Source organism: Euleptes europaea, chromosome 8 (assembly GCF_029931775.1).
Source record: "Euleptes europaea isolate rEulEur1 chromosome 8, rEulEur1.hap1, whole genome shotgun sequence".
NCBI classification, from domain to species: Eukaryota; Metazoa; Chordata; class Lepidosauria; order Squamata; family Sphaerodactylidae; genus Euleptes; species Euleptes europaea.
This window is the reverse complement of record NC_079319.1, coordinates 30,592,185-30,611,635: the sequence shown is the minus strand read 5'-3', so window position 1 is coordinate 30,611,635 and position 19,451 is coordinate 30,592,185. Positions and strand designations below refer to the sequence as shown.

At 43.5% G+C, this 19,451-nt stretch overlaps 1 protein-coding gene across 1 annotated transcript in view; it reads left to right on the top strand.

The window, feature by feature from the left end:
* The first annotated feature begins 809 nt into the window (after nucleotides 1–809).
* The window catches only part of CNBD1 (cyclic nucleotide binding domain containing 1), a 198,052-nt gene continuing 179,410 nt past the window's right edge, over nucleotides 810–19,451 (top strand). The window contains exons 1-2 of the mRNA XM_056854894.1: nucleotides 810–892; nucleotides 10,527–10,640. Of these exons, the coding sequence (XP_056710872.1) occupies nucleotides 810–892; nucleotides 10,527–10,640 (197 nt within the window). The remainder of the gene's footprint in view (nucleotides 893–10,526; nucleotides 10,641–19,451) is intronic.

The following is a 19,451-nucleotide window of genomic DNA, read 5'->3' as shown; positions in this document are numbered from 1 at the left end:
GGTCTCTGGCTCACACCCAATGGTTTTGTTTAGATCAGCCTGGCACATGGGGAGGGTGAGATTAAGCATAGACACACAGAATGAAGTAAAGACAGTTTAAATGAGATTCAAGGTATGAGGCTACAGAAAATGTAAGTCTCGGTGACACAGTAAAATAACATAAAACGCATGGGTTTTGCCAAGTCTAAAAAATCTAGCAGTGCCATTCTAAGCAGTTGCAAGCCCTTCTGGGTCTATCAAGGTCAAGGAGCTTAGAAGGATAGGGCTATACTTTGAATTACATTATTAAATGCTGCCCTAAGCAGGTCTACTCAGAATCAGATTCAGATCTATTGAATGGCACTTACAGGAAAGCATTCTTAAAATTGCACTGCAAACTACCCATAGGTCTGATATATACAAGAGTTCTTAACTGATTCTGAGAACCAGAAGGGACAAACCTGTGCACCAATGAGAGGCCAGAGATTTCTCACCTGGATATGAAGCTGGTCTCCTCATAGCAACATTCCAGTGATGGTAAGGCCTGTATTGACAGGGCATGGATGCCAAGTATGGCTTGCTGCAGCCATGCACAGGTGGTATATGTTGATGCAGGGACATGTGGAATTCGATGAATCTAGCTAATTAATGGCAAGACACACCTTGAGTTCAGACTTAGGTATCTGTTTGAATGTGGGAATTAAAAAAAACTGAATTGAGTTTTCTACCTAAAATCCTTTTCTCACTAATGATAAAGCCTTTCAGCATAACTGAATACTTTTATAGTACGACTCTTTCCAATTGTGTCCTCCCTGTGTAAGTGTGCTATTATGTTTGCAATTACTGTAGGTTTAAAGCAAGTGAACTATGACCAGCTGGATAAATTACTGAACATCAATGGTCTTCAAAAAACGTAAGTCATCCAAGCACAGCTTTGCTAGCTTGTGGGATGGATGTTACTTGGAGCCATTATTTTGGAAGTATAACTTTTTTCAAATAACTTTTAATCTAAGATTTTTTTAAAAAAATCATTAAAAATTGAATATGTTATAGTGTATTATTGTTGATAGCATTTGGTTAAAATTACCATACTAATTAATGCTTTTACAGAAAATTGCCACTAACCAGAACATCAAAAATCAAATATATAGAAAGAAAACAATTGATAATATATATTGTTTTAAATAGGTGAGTACTTGTGATTATAATTATTCACTCAGAATATATTCTTGATTAAAGTGGTAGTATTATGTGATATTGACCAGATGGTATATATAGAGAGATGGATCCTGCTGAATATTTCTGCTGACGGAAGGGTAGAGATTTTTTATGATTCCCCCTCATGTGGTTCCTGGCAGTCCTCCATCCTCCCCAGAGCAACATGGAGTCATTTTGGTCTCCAGTGGAATGAAGAAGCCAGAAAGTTGCACTTCAGTGATTGAAACCTTTCTGGCTAGGGCTGTCGATTCGGTTCGGCCCGAACCGAAAAACAGCCGAATTTCCCCTGATTCGGCGGTTTTTAGTTCAGGACGAACCGAATTCAAAAATGGTGGGAACACGGGGGAGCCGAATTCAGCAAGTTCAGGAGTTCACGAATAAATTTGGCAAATTCGGGACACAGCAGCATAACCATCAGTAAGCAGCTTCTCCCCTGACCAATCGGTGGCCAAGCTGGGTCTTCTTCTGGCCAATCAGTCAGGATTGAGTACTGGAGGAATCAGCTGCTGCGCGGCCTGGCCAGGGAGAGAAAGAGAGAGAAATCCTCGTGGGGGGGTGTGTGTGAGTGTGCACATTCGCTCCTTTTCATGGCTGCAGGGGATGCTTTTTTGGGGGTAGAGACCCCAAACTTTCAGCGGAGCTTCAGATGAGCCTTCTTAAGAGACCCCTCAAGTTTTGTAAACATTGGGTTAGGGGGTCCCGAGATATGGGCTCCACCCCTTTCCCCCTTTTCCATTTCCGTGGCTGCAGGGGGCGCTTTTTTTGGGATGCAGCCCCCAAACATTCAGCAGAGCTTCAGACGAGCCTTCTTAAGAGACCCCCCCAAGTTTTGTAAACATTGGGCCGGGGGTCTCGAGATATGGGCTTTCCCCTTTTCCCTATTGGGATGAATGGATCACCCGATCCTGTATGCATCTCCAGAGCGGCAAATCCAAGGCAAAACCTCCCGTGCTTAAATAGAATTGTATTGGATTACCCAGTCCTCCCAGCCCCTCCTGATGGAACAGAATTCAGCCACAGTAAGACCCCTTTGGGGGCTTTAATCTATAATTTTTCTCCTCTGTGTGTGTGTGGGGGGGAAGCAGAGTGTGTGTGTGGGGGGGAGGGAGCAGTTTCTGTGGGTGGGGGTGGGAAGCCAAAGGGGGCTTTCGCCTGTTCTGCCTGGGGTGTGTGTGCCCCCTCTAGTCTCTCTCTCCCTGGTTTGAGGGGGGCTTCATAAGATTGGTTAGGTCTATTTTGATGCTTGCTCAAAATGGTGACTTAAAGAATGCATTTGCCTGGTCCAGAGTCCGATGCAAAAGGGGAAATCCCACCCCTCCTGCTCATTATGCATAGCTAGCTGCCTCTGTCCCTTTCCATGGTTTGCAAACTCCCAGGTGTCAGGTGTTGCTTTGCATGGTTGCAAACGTGTTGCTTTGCATGGTTGTGTTGCTTTGCAGTTGTGTTGCTTTGCAGTTGTGTTGCTTTGCAAACTTCTTCGCACCTGCCCCGCCCATTATGCATAGCTAGCTGCCTCTGTCTCTTTCCATGGTTTGCAAACTCCCAGGTGTCAGGTGTTGCTTTGCATGGTTGCAAATGTGTTGCTTTGCAGTTGTATTGCTTTGCAGTTGTGTTGCTTTGCAAACTTCTTCGCACCTGCCCCACCCTTGCTCCCCGCAGCTCAGCTGTTTGTTGGGGCTGGGAGCTTTGTGCGTGGGTGGCAAGCTCTGCTCAGAGATGCACATTAAGGGTGGGGGGACCCTTTCGGGGTCCATATCTCAGCCCCCCTGACCCAATCTTTACAAAACTTGGGGGTTCTTGCAAGAAGGGTCCTTTGAAGCTCCGCTGAAAGTTTGGGACCTCTACTCCCAAAAATGCCCCCACGGAGCCGCAGAAAGGCGCGGTTGTGTTTTTAATGGCTTTATTCGGCCGAATTTTTTCCCAAACTTTAAATTCGCGCTGAATTGCACGGACCCGAAGTGGGGGACTTCGGACTTCGGCATATCCCGAATCCAGACAGGCCGAATTCGGCCGAATCTGAACTATACTGATTTTTTTTTCAACAGCCCTACTTCTGGCAGTAGTAATTTTCAGCAGAATGCAAGTGATAATTTGATATAATATTTGGGTGGAAATAGGACTTTCTAAGTTAAAAAAAATTCATAGTGAAATGTGTTTTGAGAATTATGATCACTTATACATAAATTCATGTACCTTGCTTCCTTTTAACTCTGATAAACATTGTCAAACCAATGATGAGATCAGAAAGAGCAATATATTTGGTTATGGCAAGCTTACAGACGTTGGTAAGTTGAAACAGAGCCCACAAACTATTTAATATGGCTAGTGATGTGCTTGCCAGGCAAGCAATGAAAAATCTGAAGGGGTTTTTGCACTCCTTGCTGGCTGCTAAAACATGAGTTGTTGGCTATGTTTGGCTTGGTGGGTCACAAGCAGGCCTGGATTCTAGCATTTTCTATTAACTATTTCCTCTGAACATATCTTGCCTTGAAAACTCTATGGGGTCACCATAAGTCAGCTGTGATAGAATGGCAAAAAAAAATCCTCTTGTCCCAATATCTGTCCTATATTCTCAGTTTTGGAGGCTTGATAATCTTGGAACAAACATCACCATAAAGACCAGGATGTTTTTTTGGGATCTCTGGTAAATGGTTTGAATGTGACACAATTCAGCTGGCTTAAAAGAAAGAACAAGTCCAGTAAACTCTTTTTGCTAAAAACAGCCACTAAGAAGCTAGATATCATCAACACTTTGTGATGAATGGGCTTTATAGATTGGTGAGCAACACAACTAAGAATGGAAAAGCCTAAACATTTTTGGATCAATCAGTCAAGACAATAAGACAATCTAAAGAAGATTGATTCAATGTATCTCTCCAGAAAGGATACCACCAGTTGCTTTTGTTATTGCTTCATCTTTCTTGAAATTCCTAAGGGACAAAGAATTAGAGATTTGTTCTTCCTGAGCTTCTGTAATTGGCAAGATGCAAATAAAAAAAGTCAAAGGATGTTGATAAACAGAAGAATCTATCTTGTTCATGTGAAAAGGTAAATGAGGCTAGTTTGGATTTCAGATTTTGCAGTTTTCCTATATCTGTGTAGATTAAAGACCTTTTAGAATAGCGGTTTAAAGCTGTCAAATACAATGCTCCAAAATTTCTTGACTTGTTCTTTGTGAGGAGTGTGGTACACCACACCACATTACAACACAAAGCACCAAGATGGATTTAATCGCAACTCTTTTTCTGTATGATTCAAAGTTTTAAAAAAATTCACAATAGGAGCTTGCATTCTTCTTGTTCTTATACGGACTGGGTGGGTGGGGGTCTCATTTTCCCTCCCCCACTGTTTCTTCTGGCCTGACACTGAATGCTCCCATAGCCTCCCCACATTCCAGCTTTGTTCTCTCCTTTTCACCCACCAGCCAACCTACCTTTATTTACCACCACCACCCCATAATGGCAGCCTGTGCAGCCTCTGGCTGGGAAAACTATGGCTGAGTCGTGCGATGCCTGCCACTAGGGCACTGTTTTGCATTGGGGAACCTCCAAGGATTTGCAAGAACAACCACCCTTTCCCCTCCTCCACCATTTCCTCCTTCCCTTTTTTAAATGCCCAGATAGCCTCGCTGCTTCCTTCTCTCCTTCCAGCCCACTAGCAAACCTACCTTTATCTGCCCCCTCCATCTTCAGCTTTCCCAGCTTCCGTTCCACTGGCAGACTGTCCCTGGAAAACTCTTCTTGCTGAGTTGCATGGTGCCAGCCACTGGGCAGGGCCAGGCCTAGTTGCGCATTGCTGGCTGCAAGGTGGGGAACCTGCAAGGACTTGCTCAGGGCACCTCACATTCGCCTGTATCCCCTCCCCACTAGGGCTATTGAATTAAAAAAAATTCGGTATAGTTCTGATTCGGCCGAATTCAGCCCGTTTAGATTCGGGATATGCCAAAGTCCGAACTCCCCCACTTCGGATCCATTCAATTCGGCGGGAATTCAAAGTTAGGAAAAAAATTCAGCCGAATAAAGCCATTAAAAACACAATCGCGCCTTTCCGCGGCTCTGGGGGGGCATTTTTGGGCTTAGCGGTCCCAAACTTTCGGCAGAGCTTCAAAGGACGTTTATTGAAAGACTCCCCAAGTTTTGTAAAGTTTGGGTCAGGGGGGGCTGAGATATGGGTCCTGAAAGGGGTCCCCCCCACCCTTAATGTGCATCTCTCAGCAGAGCTTGCCGCCCACGCACAAAGCTCCCAGCCCCGACAACAGCTGAGAAATTTCCAAAGCAACTGCAAAACAACTGCAAAACAACACAACCTTGTTAAACAACACCTTTGCAACACACAACTGAAACCTCCCCCCTCAAACCAGGGAGTGAGAGACTCGAGGGGGAACACACACCCCAGGCAGAACCGACGAAAGCCCCACACACACACACAGGAGAAAAATTATAGATTAAAGCCCCCAAAGGGGTCTTACTGTGGCTGTCTTCTGTTCCATCAGGAGGGGCTGGGGAGGACTGGGTAATTCAAGACGTTTCCATTTAGGCACGGGACGTTTTGCTCTGGAGGAGATGCATACAGGATCCCATTCATCCCAATAGGGAAAAGGGGAAAGGGGAAAGCCCATATCTCGGGACCCCCTGACCCAATGTTTACAAAACTTGGGTGGTCTCTTAAGAAGGCTTGCCTGAAGCTCCGCTCAAAGTTTGGGATCTGCACCCCCAAAAATGCGCCCCCTGCAGCCACGGAAAGAGAAAAGGGGGGGAGCCGATATTTCTGCCCCCATCTTTACAAAACTTGGGTAGTATCTTAAGAATAATTGACTGAAGCTATGCTAAAAGTTTGGGAGCTATATCCCCAAAAAAGCGCCCCCTGCAGCCACATAAATGGAAAAGGGGGGGAGGGAAAAGGGGGAGAACCCATATCTTGAGACCCCCTGACCCAATGTTTACAAAACTTGGGGGGTATCTTAAGAACACTGGTCTGAAACTCCGCTCAAAGTTTGGGATCTGTACCCCCAAAATGCGCCCCCTTTAGCCATGGAAAGAAAAAGGGGGGAGCCCATATCTCGGGACCCCCTGACCCAATGTTTACAAAACTTGGGGGGTATCTTAAGAAGCTTCATCTGAAGCTCCAGTGAAAGTTTTGTGTCTGTACCCCAAAAAATGCGCCCCCTGCAGCCACAGAAAGGAGCTAATGTGCACAAGCACCCCCCCCCACACACACGAGGATTTCGCTCTCTCTCTCTCTCTCTCCCTGGCTGGGCCGCACATCAGCTGATTCCTCCAGTACTCAATCCTAACTGATTGGCCAGAAGAAGACCCAGCTTGGCCACCGATTGGCCGGGGGAGGAGAATGCTGCTTACTGACGGTTATGCTGCTTACTGACGGCCCCGAATTTGCCGAATTTATTCGCGAACTCCTGAACTCGCTGAATTTGGTCCCCCCGGTTGCCCGCCAGTTTTGAGTTCGGTTCCTCCCGAACTAAAAACCTCCGAATCAGGGGAAATTCGGCTGATTTTCAGTTCGGCCCGAACCGAATCAACAGCCCTACTCCCCACTATTTCAGCTTCCATAACCTCACCTTTCCCTGCCTCGGTCTTTCCTTCTCACTCAATCCACCTACCTTTTATCTGTAGGATTGCCAACCTCCAGGTACTAGCTGGAGATCTCCTGCTATTACAGCTGATCTCCACCCAATAGAGAACAGTTCACCTAGAGAAAATGGCCACTTTGGCCATTGGACTCTATGGCATTGGTGTCCCTCCCCTCCCCAAACCCTGCCCTCCTCTGGCTCCGCCCCAAAATCCTCCCACCGGTGGCAAAGAGGGACCTGGGAACCCTGGGTTAACTCCCCAATGTATTTTTTTTTTAGATTTCAGATTTTTCTACAAAGCTGGAGCCTTTCTCAGGTTTGTAGAAAGATCTGTCTTGTCTGTCATTGGCTCCAATCCCCAGATTTAAGTATGCACAGATATGGCCCTGTTGAGAATTAGATATGTTGACATCCTGCCTTTGTCCTCAGTGAGCTTTGGCTCAGTGGTAGAGCATCTGCTTGGCATGCAGAAGGTCCCAGATTCAATCCCCAGCATCCTCAGTTAAAGGGACTAGGCAATGTGAAAGACTAGGTGATGTGAAAGACCCCTGCCTGAGACCCTGGAGAGCCACTGCCAGTCAGAGTAGACAATACTGACTTTGATGGACCAAGAGTCTGATTCAGTATAAGGCAGCTTCATGTGTTCATGTGAAGCAGATGTTCAAAAACACCTTACAACATAATTCACCCCTTTTTCATCTTATCCTCAGAGCAACAACCTTGTGAAGTGGTTTAGGCTGAAGTACCAGCTCAAAGTTACCCAATGAGTTTTCATGGCAGAGTGAGGATTCGAACCTGGGTCTCCTAGATTCTAATCCAATACGCTAACCACTCTAATCACTATATCACACTGGCTCTTATTAGGGAGGACCCAGACTGGAGCTGATCCACTTGATTTCATCCCTAGTTCTATTCCAGTTCATCCTTCAAGTAACTCTTCCTACCAGAAGTTCAAATTTAACATGGTTGCTGGCTTTTTGAAGCCATAATATTCTGTCGAAAAATAATGGCTACTGATGGCTCTTGAGCATGATGACAATCAACTGTTTGGGACTCCTCCAAAACAGTGGCTTGACCTTTGTGAAGATCAGCTCTGATTGTAATTATATGTTTTCACAGATAGGCCCTCTTTGGAACGCCTCTAGCAGCCATTCTGATTTGAACTGACTCTTTGATAAATAGTTGCTGCAACTGAGCTGCAGCGGGTTACCCGCTGAATAAGTGCGTGTCCGCCGAGCTGGAGATTGAAAACTGTTTTTAAAAGCACAGTGTAGCCAAGTGAATAAAACTTTAAGCTGAAGGATGTGAGTCTGAATAATATATTAGTGGCATAACCTTTAAATCCTAGGACATTTTAAAAATGCATTTCTGCATAATTAAGGGCAATTTTCTCCAAGATGGCACATAATTAAAAAAAGAAATTCAGTTGGGGTATATTTAGATGATGGCAAAATTAGTTAAATGCACATCAGAGTGCACCTGGTGTCTTTTATAGCAGGGAAGGCAGAGATCTACATTTCTCTCAGGTCCCAAGAAACATTAACATATGAAACTGATAGAAGATATTGCCATCTCTAATGGACCTAAGAATCTGTAGAAGTGAAAGAAATTGGAGGGGGGGGATCCCTTCTTTTCAGTGATCAGTTCTGATTTATTTATGAAACTATTAAATGTCTATAAGTTAATTCTTTTATGTATGTTAAAAGTAGATGACCCTGGTGGTCCCTTCCAACTCTATGATTCATGTAGTCCAAGAGAACCAGTATGGTGTAGTATTTATATAGCTACTAAGTGGATAACAGAGCCCCATGCTGGCAAGTGATATCATCATCTACAAGTCATGTTATCATCTATCTATAGCATTTCTCAACTGGGGTTCCCTGGAACCCTAGGGTTCTGCAAGATTTTGCTAGGGGTTCTGTGAGAAATACTGATGAATAGGCTAATCATATATAAATCTTATGTAATCATATGTAGGGGTTACCTGAGACATGAATATTATTTCAAGGGTTCTGCAAGGGTAAAAAGGTTGAGAAATGCTCATCTATACCAATACCAAGTACTACATGGGGAGGGGCCATGTTTCAGTGGTAGAGAATATGCTTGGAATGCAGAAGGTCCCGAGTTCAATCCCCAGCATCTTCAGTTAAAGAGATCAGGTAGCAAGTGATGTGAAAGATCTTAACTGGAGATCCTAGAGAGCTGCTGCTGGTCTGAACAGGCAATACTGACCTTGATGGACTTACGAAGAAGGCAGCTTCAGGTGTTCACGAGACTATTAATCACTCAGCAGCCATATGCTTGCAAGGTACTGCAAAAGTGGTCTAGTGTTCCTATCACTGCCTCCTGATGGCCTCTAATATAGGCATAACGACAGGCATTTAAATTCTCCGTCCAGCATCACTCAGTGGAGGTAGCTACAGTCCTTCCAGAAAACTACCACACAAGGATAAGGGTAATCTTGTAGACATTATATACTTAGACTTCCAAAAAACATTTGACAAATTACCTCACCAAAGCCATAAGTAAGTTTAGCAGTCATGGGACAAGACAACAGGTCCTTTTATGAATTAAAAGTTGGTCAATGGCTTCTTAGCCATTGTTAATAAAAGGAACCTCAATATTCAGAGGCAATAAATCTCTGAAACTCAGTGCTACAAAGCAACATCAGGGGAAGGCCTGGAACTCTGTGACCTCTTTGTTGGCCCTCCAGGGCAACTGGTTGGCTGCTATGTGAAACAGGATTGGGATGAGATGAACCATTACTCTAATCCAACAGGGCTTTTCTTATAAATACATGTAATTCTCAAATGGCCAAATCTGTGGATACTTAAATCTGGAGATTGTAGCCTTGAATAGACAAAATAGATCTTTTTACAAACCTGAAAAAGCCCCAGGTTTGCAGAAAAATCTGAAATCTAAAAACAAACACTGGAGTGTTAAAACTCCATGCCTGCTCACTATTGTTCAATAGCAGCCACCCTGTGAAAGCCACTGTGATGTAGTGATTAGAGTTTCCGACTAATATCAGGGAGACCCAGGTCCCAATCCCAGTTCTGCCATGGTGCTCACTGAGTGATCTTCTCAGCCTAATCTACCTCACAGGGTTGTTGTGAGGATAAAGTGGAGGAGAAGAGGGGTGAGGTATAAGTGAAGTTAATAAGTAATAAATATAGCTGAAAGTGAGAGGCCCGTAAAATGTAGGTTGACTAGGCAGGAGAGAAGGAATCTGGAAAGGTGGAGAGGATATAGGGTAGGTGTCCCCAACCTTTTTGAGCCTGGGGGGCACCTTTGGAAATCTGACATGGCATGGTAGGTGCAAACACATAATGGCTGCCACAAAACGGCTCCCAAAGAGGGCGGAGCCAGCCACAAAATGGTTGCCAAATTTACCCTTCAGTCAAACATTTGAAGATCCCTGTGCTGTAGTGACAGCTACTGCCAAAGCAATGTCTTTAAAAATATGCACTGCCAATCAAATGTCCAATGGCCAGTCCAAAGCCTTGCTGGGCAAAAGCCCCACCTGGCTCTACCCACTTTCTAAAAACACTTGGCTGGCACCATGATGCCCACAAGCACCATGTTGGGGACCCCTGCTATAGAGGCTTTCAAGGAAGGGAAAGAAGAAAGAGTGGGGGGGGGAAATAAAATGCCCTCACAAGCCCTTGCGAGTCCCATGCTTGTATTATTTTATTCTAAAGTTGAGGCATATACATTATCCCCCTTTCCATATTTTTTTCAGGAAGAATGAATATACCACCGATGAAGCTCATCGAAAGTTCATGAAACTTTATCCCAAAATCTTCATTGAAAGAAAATCGATCTTACCTGGAATTCCTACAAAAAGAACAAAAGGGTAATTCATATTTTCCCCATGTTGTATTTAATACGGAAAAAATCAAGGGAAGATAAGCAGGTACTGATATGATATTCTACATGCCACAGAGCAGCTGTAGAATATAAAGATTGGTAACTAGTGGTAAATTCATTTCCTGCTTGAACAGAAACATCTGTTGTTTCCAAAATGCTCTTGTCCTACCTTTCAGAAAGTTATGCTTTGTGTTTATCCACTCAATAGCCTGATGATTCAGTTTGTGAAAAGGATTGGGGTGGAAAATGTACAGTTTTTGCAGAAACCCCTTTTTGCTGATCAGTAGAGCCAAACTGGAAGCAACCTAGAAGGCTGATAGATCTGGGGAGGGGCCGTGGTTCAGTGGTAGAGCATCTGCTTGGCATGCAGAAAGTCCCATGTTCAATCTCCGGCATCTCCAGTTAAAGGGACTAGGCAAGTAGGTGATGTGAAAGACCTCTACCTGAGACCCTGGAGAGCAGCTACTGGTCTGAGTAGACAATACTGACTATATTCCAACTATAACAGCTTCTTTATAGAAAATCTGCCACAGGTGTCTTTTCCTCATGCTTGTATATATAGCAATAGATTCCATCTACTACCCAGTTTTAATAGAACATTAACTTTAATGTAGCTCACTATAAAGGACAAGTTTCTAAATACAAAGAAGCTGTGTGGCATTAACTATGTAATGACTCTTACCATTGAATAGTAAAAAAAAAAAATCAGAATGAATTGTTCACCAACAAACTGTACCCAGACTATTTTCATGAATGTTCTAATTACCAAGGACTAGGAGTGTTGATGGGGAGGGAAGACGTCATGGTATAGCTGAACTTGTCAAATCTCAGAAGCTAAGCAGAGTTGGTACTTGGAAGGGAGACCACCAAGGAAGACTCCGCAGAGGAAAGCAATGGCAAACCACCTCTGCTTCTCACTTGAAAGCCCGTTGCTGAGGTCGCCATAAGCCAACTGCGACTTGATAGCACTTTAGACACAAAGGAGTGTTGACAGCCATTGCTGTTGCTTAAAGTGTGTGTGTGGGTTACCCATAACCTTTATGGGTTACCCATAACCTTTATGCTATTTGTAGGAAGGTAAACTGGGGTATCAGAGACTCCAAGCGAAACAGAAGGGCAAGGGTTTATGAGGTGAACGCTGTATTTTACATAGCTATTTGAAAAGAGCTTTGAGTGACAGAATGTTGGCTTTCATTTAAACATTCAAGGACTGGCGACTGCTTTCCTTTCCTAGGTTATTTGGAAAAGGGATGCATATCTTAGTGTTGCCAACTGTAGCTTGGGAAATTTCTGGAGATTTAGGACAATGTGTGGGGAGGGGGACGTTTGGGTGGGGAGGGAGCTTGCAGATATGGTGCTTGGTCTGCTCTCCAAAGCTGCTGTTTCCTCCAGAGGAACTTATCTCTGTAGTCTGGACATCTGTTGTAACTCCCAGAGAACTCCAGGCAGCAGCTGGAGGTTGGTAACTCTAGTTTACCTTAGCTTGCTCTGTCAAAAACGAAGAGGCTGATCTTGGAGAGTTCTCTTCCCTCCACTTCTGATTCAGAATCTATCTATGACATCTAGTAATAAAAATATGTATATTAGATCGATAAATGCATGTTTGTGTTCATCACCTGTGAAAATCTACATAGGAGTCCCTTGCTGTTTTCTGCATAGAAGTTCCATCCATGTAGGTGTTTTGTAGTAACAGTTTAAATGAAGTGGACCACAAGGCCAATTACCAAAAGATGCCAGAGATTCAGTAGTGCTAGGGCTGCCACTTTGATCCAATGAGTGATACTTTGCTTCCCAACCAGCAGATTTGACATTGGGTAACAAAATGGTAGATTGCTTCCATGCTCAGGCTCTTGGCAAAATTCAGGAAGGATTATATATTTATCACCATTCATATCAGCCAGTGTTACTTAGCAAGGAAACACTTAGAAGAGATGATTATACAACAATGTGGCCACTCTTTCCCGGGAATTTAACATTTTAAACTTTAATCTAGCTCAGTGTTTTCAGAGACAGGACTTCTAGAAGACTGTAGACAGAAAGTCAATCTTTGCTTTCAGGAAGGCGTTCAGTAAATTACAGCACTTAAGATCTCCCCCCCCCTCACCCGTCCTCTTTTTAACAGACAAGTAAGTTTTACAGATCAGCAAATTGCCCAGCCTTTAAGTGGGAAAAATATGTTAGCAGCTTAGCCTTCCTTCCTTGCTGATGCACCAGAATTCTCCTTTTAATATATACGTTGAATTACTTTTAAGCACCGCTATGTGTTCACAGTAATTTTGCTTACAAGTGAACCGAGGATCAATGCAATCAGCTGATAAGATTATGCACATTAACTGTAAAGCAATATGCTGCACAGGAAAGAGGCAGATGCGTTCAAGATTGAATTTACTGCCTGATTCAATGGTGCAGTTACGTTGTGTGGATTGGGTTTTGGTTTTTTTGTTGTTGTTGTTGCTGAAATTGTGCATTTTTGGTGAGACCCACATGTGTGCTCACTGGCAAGTGTATGACACTAGTTATCCAAAATGAGTCAATCTCTCAGACAATGCTGTATTCTATCACCCCTCACAGAACCTCACTGATGGAAGCAAGTACCTTGAATCAGCCTACCCTGGGATGTAGCAATGCAGTTTAGTGCCAGAGCAGGGAACAGCGGAGGAGGAACCAGTGACTGACTCACAGTCGACTCCTATGCAGAACTCTCATCTAAGCTCAGTGGAGTAAATGGGTTTAGACTGGAGCAACGAGGCACGGGATTGCACTGTCAGAAGCTTGTTCAATGTAGTCAATGTTGCTCCTCACACCTCTACAACAACATGCTGCCCACTGCCCTCAAATCCTGCTGCAGCCAACACAAACTCCTTTTTGTTATTTTTTAAAGCTCCCTTAGTCTTTTCACACCATATCTCTTTGTCTTTATTTCCCAGTGGGGTATTCTTCATGGATATTTGCTCCTGTTTCGACGCTGTTTTGCGTCGGAGGCAAATTTTGGTTATTCACTGCAGAGTCGTGTTTTCCCCCACTGAGCAAAATAAGCCGGTTTAAAAGAGAGGCAATCCAAACCACTTCTGAGCCGTACTTTCCAGTAAAAGAACATTTTGTTGCTCGGATGCCCATGAAGAAATGTTTGCTTCGCTCCCCAGGACGTCTCCTTTCTCCTCCCCCAAGAACGGTGATTGGCTGGGGGAGTTGCCACTCTAACAGCATCGCACCGGCAGGAGGGAGACCCAAAGCAGACTGGCTGCCCCTCTTCAGAAGGGTGATGGGGTTTTTGGCTTGGATTTGCCGCTCTCAGGATGCCCCTCCCCAACACACACACACATAGGATCGCACCGGCTGGAGGGAGACCCAAAGCAGACTGGCTGCCTCTCTTCAGAAGGGTGACGGGAGTTTTGGCTTGGATTTGCTGCTCTCATGGTCCCCCCCCCCACACACACACACATAGGATCACACCGGCTGGAGGGAGACCCAAAGCAGACTGGCTGCCCCTCTTCAGAAGGGTGACGGGAGTTTTGGCTTGGATTTGCTGCTCTCGGGATGCCCCCCCCCCAAACACACACACACAGGATCATGGGAAGAGTGGGCGGGATTAGGCGGATTTGGAGCGGTGAGTCATGAGAGGCAGCAGACATAAGCAGCGCAGAGAAGTGCGCTGTTTCTCCCGTGAAAAATTGGGATGGGGGGTGAATCTGCACTGCCATGAAAAAGCTATTTAAATCAGTTTATTATTTGCTCCGATTCGAAACCGAAGCAAAATCCACCGTGAAGAATACCCCAGTGTGCCACTTCCTGAGTACTTTGCTTCTCAATTTCATCTTTAGTTATAGTGATGACAGGACCTCCAGGCAATCCCATTTGATTCCTTTTTGCCAGCGGGAAAAAAAAAATCAGGAAAATGGGTTGGGCGTATGCAGCAGCTCATGATTTCACTTCCAGTGATAACTGGAAATGACATCATGACATTGGGGATAACTCTCTAGGATTTGCCAAATACTATGGTTTAACCATAGAGTTTTGGCGAATCCTAGAACACCTCTTGATGTCAAAACATCTCTTCCAGTTTTTATCTGAAGTAAGATAGTGTGCCAGCATGATCTGGCATACCCCCTCCCCCAAACCCTTGCAGGCAGGAACCTGTTTTTTTTTTGTTATATTATTTGTTATATTATTATATTATTTGTTATTTTGTTATATTATTTTTGTTATTATTTTTTGTTATATTATATATTATTAAATCAGATGGCATGATGATAAGAACATAAGAACATAATAACATAAGAAAAGCTATGCTGGATCAGACCAAGGCCCATCAAGTCCAGTACTCTGTTCACACAGTGGCCAATCAGGTGCCTCTAGGAAGCCCACAAACTAGACGGCTGCAGCAGCATTATCCTGCCTGTGTTCCACAGCACCTAATACAATAGGCATGGTCCTCTGATACTGTAGAGAATAGTTATGCATCATGACTAGTATTCATTTTGACTAGTAGCCATGGATAGCCCTTTCCTCCATAAACATGTCCACTCCATTCTTAAAGCCTTCCAAGTTGGCAGCCATCATCACATCCTGTGTCAGAGAGTTCCACAATTTAAGTGTGCATTGTATGAAGAAATACTTCCATTTATCTGTTTTGAATTTCTTACCCTCCAGCTTCAGTAGATGACCCTGTGTTCTAGTATTATGAGAGAGGGAGAAAAGCTTATCCTTGTCCACTCTCTCCATACCATGTATAATTTTATAGTCCGCTATCATATCTGCCCTTAACCACCTTCTTTCCAAGCTAAACAGCCCTAAATGTTTTAACTGCTCCTCATAGGGCAGTAACTCTAGCTCCCTGATCATTTTGGTTGCTCTTTTCTGCACTTTCTCAAGCTCTGCAATATCCTTTTTTTATATGTGGTGACTGGAATTGCACACATTATTCCAAATGTGGTTGTACCATAGATTTGTACATGGGCAGTATGATATCAGCAGTTTTATTCTCTATTCCTTGTCTAATTATGGCCAGCATGGAATTTGCCTTTTTCACAGCAGCCGCACACTGGATTGACGTCTTCATCAAGCTATCCACTACCACCCCAAGATCCCTTTCTTGGTCTCTCGCTGCTGGCACAGATCCCATCAGTGTATATGTGAAGTTGGGATTTTTTGCACCAATATGTATCACTTTGCACTAGCTCACAGTGTATCTCATTTGCCATTTTAATGCCCATTCTTTCAGTATGCAGAGATCCTTTTGGAGCTCTTCACAGTCCGATTTTGTTTTAACCACCCTAAACAATTCAGTGTCATCTGCAAACTTGGCCACATCACTGTTCACCCCCAACTCCAGGTCACTGATGAACAGATTGAAAAGCACTGATGATGATAATGATGAAGATGATGATGTATTGTTAATAGAAGTGCATGCTTGGCATAACAAAGGACCTATGCTCAGTTCTCAGGATAGGGTTGTTAAGAAAGACCTTTCTCTATCCATGGTTCTAAAGTGAAGCTTCCAGACCGAAGACGTTGAGCTGAAAAATGCTAAAATTACAAATATATAAATTTTAATAAGGTGCACATTCAAGTTAAAAACATAGGCCTCTAATATAGGCAAAACTTTCACATTCAATGTATACAAACATGAACACCTGCGATGCACAATCTTATATTGACCAAAGTAGGATCCAAAAAAGGACCAGACGCGTTTCGGCCTAAGAAGGCCTTCCTCAGTGGTCAGTAATACAGTTATAGTTTAGCACACATTCTAATAATATAATTATATCGTAAAGAACAGTAAAAAAAAATGTATAAAAGCCCTTATAGTATAGTGAAGCTCCCTGTATGTTTATTTATTTCTTATATACTAGAACGTGGCTTCCACGTCTCACCTTCTGTTGCATGTCGGGCTCTTCAGGATGTGTATACATCAAGCAGTGTAATAGGTCAAGGACCTATGCTCAGTTCTCAGGATAGGGTTGTTAAGAAAGACTTTTCTCTATCCATGGTTCTCAAGTGTTGCTGCCACTGTAAAAAATACTTTGCTAGATGGCCCCAATGATCTAAATAGTAAATGGAGAGGGGTGGAAACAAAAATTGGAAATAGAAACCATCAGTATTGTAATAAACAAAAGCAAGTCTCTGTTTGAATGTATTCAGAATTTTAATATACAAAACTCAGCATTGTCATGCAGGAACTGAAGAAACTATATTTTGAGCTGCATAAAGTAAGGATCCCTATATTGGCCGTGGGACTTGCTCAACAAGGTCAAGAGATGCTTGGTATGGTTTTCTTCTAGAGGCATTCCTTCACCCTGTTGGTAAAAATATGTTGAAAGTGAGGGTTCTGCGATTCAAAGGCAAAAAGTCAAACATTCCACCAGGCCACAACGAAAGCCTTAGGTAGCTCTTTGGATCCTGCCCAATGTAATTAAGGAGTAGCAGTAAATTTGGATGTTGAGTTACACTTTATAATACAATTGGAGAGATCAATGTTATTTTATCACCAGATGCAACAAATGTCATATTACCTTTAGACAGAGAAAATTAACCATCCTTATTTATGTATTAGATTTACATCCTGCTCCTTCCCATCCTTGAAAACAATCGTGTAAGGCTAGTTTATTTCTCTAACGAGAATCAATGTCTGAAAGATACATTATTCTGGACATCCACTTTGAACTTCATAGACATAAGAAAATGGAAGTTTGGCATGAACTCTTTTCACCTCTTACTTTGTTCCTTGTTTTGTGTGTGCATTTTCAAATGTTCATCACTTGATGTGAAAGATCTCAGAGTCTGAGGCAAGTGAAAAACAAAAGTTATTATAGGATCAGTGGTATAGAGACTTTTCTATTATGTTGTTGGTTGGTGGGCTTCCACTAGGGTTGCCAGGTACTAGCTAAAGATCTGCTATTACAACTGATCCCATCTGATAGAGATCATTACACCTGGAGAAAATGGCCACTTTGGAAATTAGACTCTATTGCACTGAAGTCCTTCCCCAAACCCCACCCTCCTCAGGCTCTGCCCCAAAAACCTCACACTGGTGGTGAAGAGGGACCTGGCAACCCTAGCTTCCACACTATACTCTAGCATCAGATTCTTGAAGGTCTTCTGTATTCTGCAGCATTTGAATGTACAATATTACTAAACAAACAAAACCTTTGAGAACCTAGTGTTGAAAAACTGCTCAAAGGTGTTGCTTGTTTAGTAATATCCTCAAAGTCATAGCACCAGCAACATTACCGTCATAAAACTGAAGAGATCTGAAGCTGGGTGAATTAATATTTTAACACACTTCTTTAAAAGGTACTTCTATGAAAGAGAAATTTTCATATATTCCCTCCCCCCCCAAAAAAAAAACCTAACCTGTCCAGTATTTGCATTTCAGGGTTCTGGCAGCTGGGGGAAAATTTTTTCTTTAAGTTTCTTTAAATTTCTACTTATGTTATCATTGTAAGACCAATGATGAGACCTCATAAAGATTTCTTTTAGATTAAAAACCAGCTCTTGGTGGGAGAGGGTTGGGAAATTCCTGGATAGTTTGGGTGTGGAGCCTTAAGAAGAGGGGGCTTTGGGAGGGGAGGGATCTCAGGGAGTATAATTCCATACAGTCTACCTTCTAAAGCAGCCATTTTTTCCAGGGGAATTGGTCTTTGCAGCCTGGAGATCAGTTGCAATTCCAGGTGGTAAATTGGACCTCATCCATTCCCCAACTTCCTGCAGCTGATTTTTAGGGGCCAAACAGACATGGCACTGGGAGTTCTATACACAGGGCTCCTAGGCATTGTAAAAGCTGATGTGTGGGATTTCTAGTGGGATTGGAGCATAGTGTAGGGGAAGTTAAGCTTTCCACCCATGTCATTTGACCTTGCAGAAGACCCCTTACATTGCAGTCCTGATCTGAATTACGGCACAATTGCTACTTTTTAAAAAAATGCTTAGTGGTTCTGCATGTAGAACTCCCTGCATCATATCTCTTTTGAAAGAAATGACAAATGATCTGATTGTGTATTTTGTATGTAATTTGAATACATCCTTCAGAACTGTGCTAGAACATTATTTAGAGACCAAAAGAGCAAGTCTGATGTGTCTCATGTTACACTTATAGAATCATAGAGTTGGAAGGGACCACCAGGGTCCTCTAGTCCAACCCCCTGCACAATGCAGGAAATGCACAACTACCTCCCCCACACACACCCACACCCCCAGTGACCCCTACTCCATGCCCAGAACATGGCCAAGATGCCCTCCTTCTCATGATCTGCTTAAGGTCATACAATCAGCATTGATGACAGATGGTCATCTAGCCTCTTCTTAAAAACCTCCAGGGAAGGAGAGTTTACCACCTCCCAAGGAAGCCTGTTCCCAAGGAAGCCTTCATGGAATATAACCAGTGTGGTTTAGTGGTTAAGAGTGGCGGACTCTAATCTGGGGAACCGAGTTTAATTGCCCACTCCTCCCCATGAAACCTGCTGGGTGACCTTGGGCCAAGCACAGTTCTCTCAGAACTCTTTCAGCCCATGTGAAGGCAGGCAATGGCAAACCACCACTGAACATCTCTTGCCTTGAAAACCCTACAGGATTGCCATAAGTCAACTGTGGCTTGATGGCATTTGCGCGCACACATTCATGCACATACATACTAGGGTTGCCAACCTCCAGGTACTAGTTGGAGATCTCCTGGTATTAAAACTGATCTCCAGCCAACAGAGATCAGTTCTCCTGGAGAAAATGGCCACTTTGGCAACTGGACTCTATTGCATTGAAGTCCCTCCCCAAACCCCACCCTCCTCAGGCTCTGCCCCAAAAA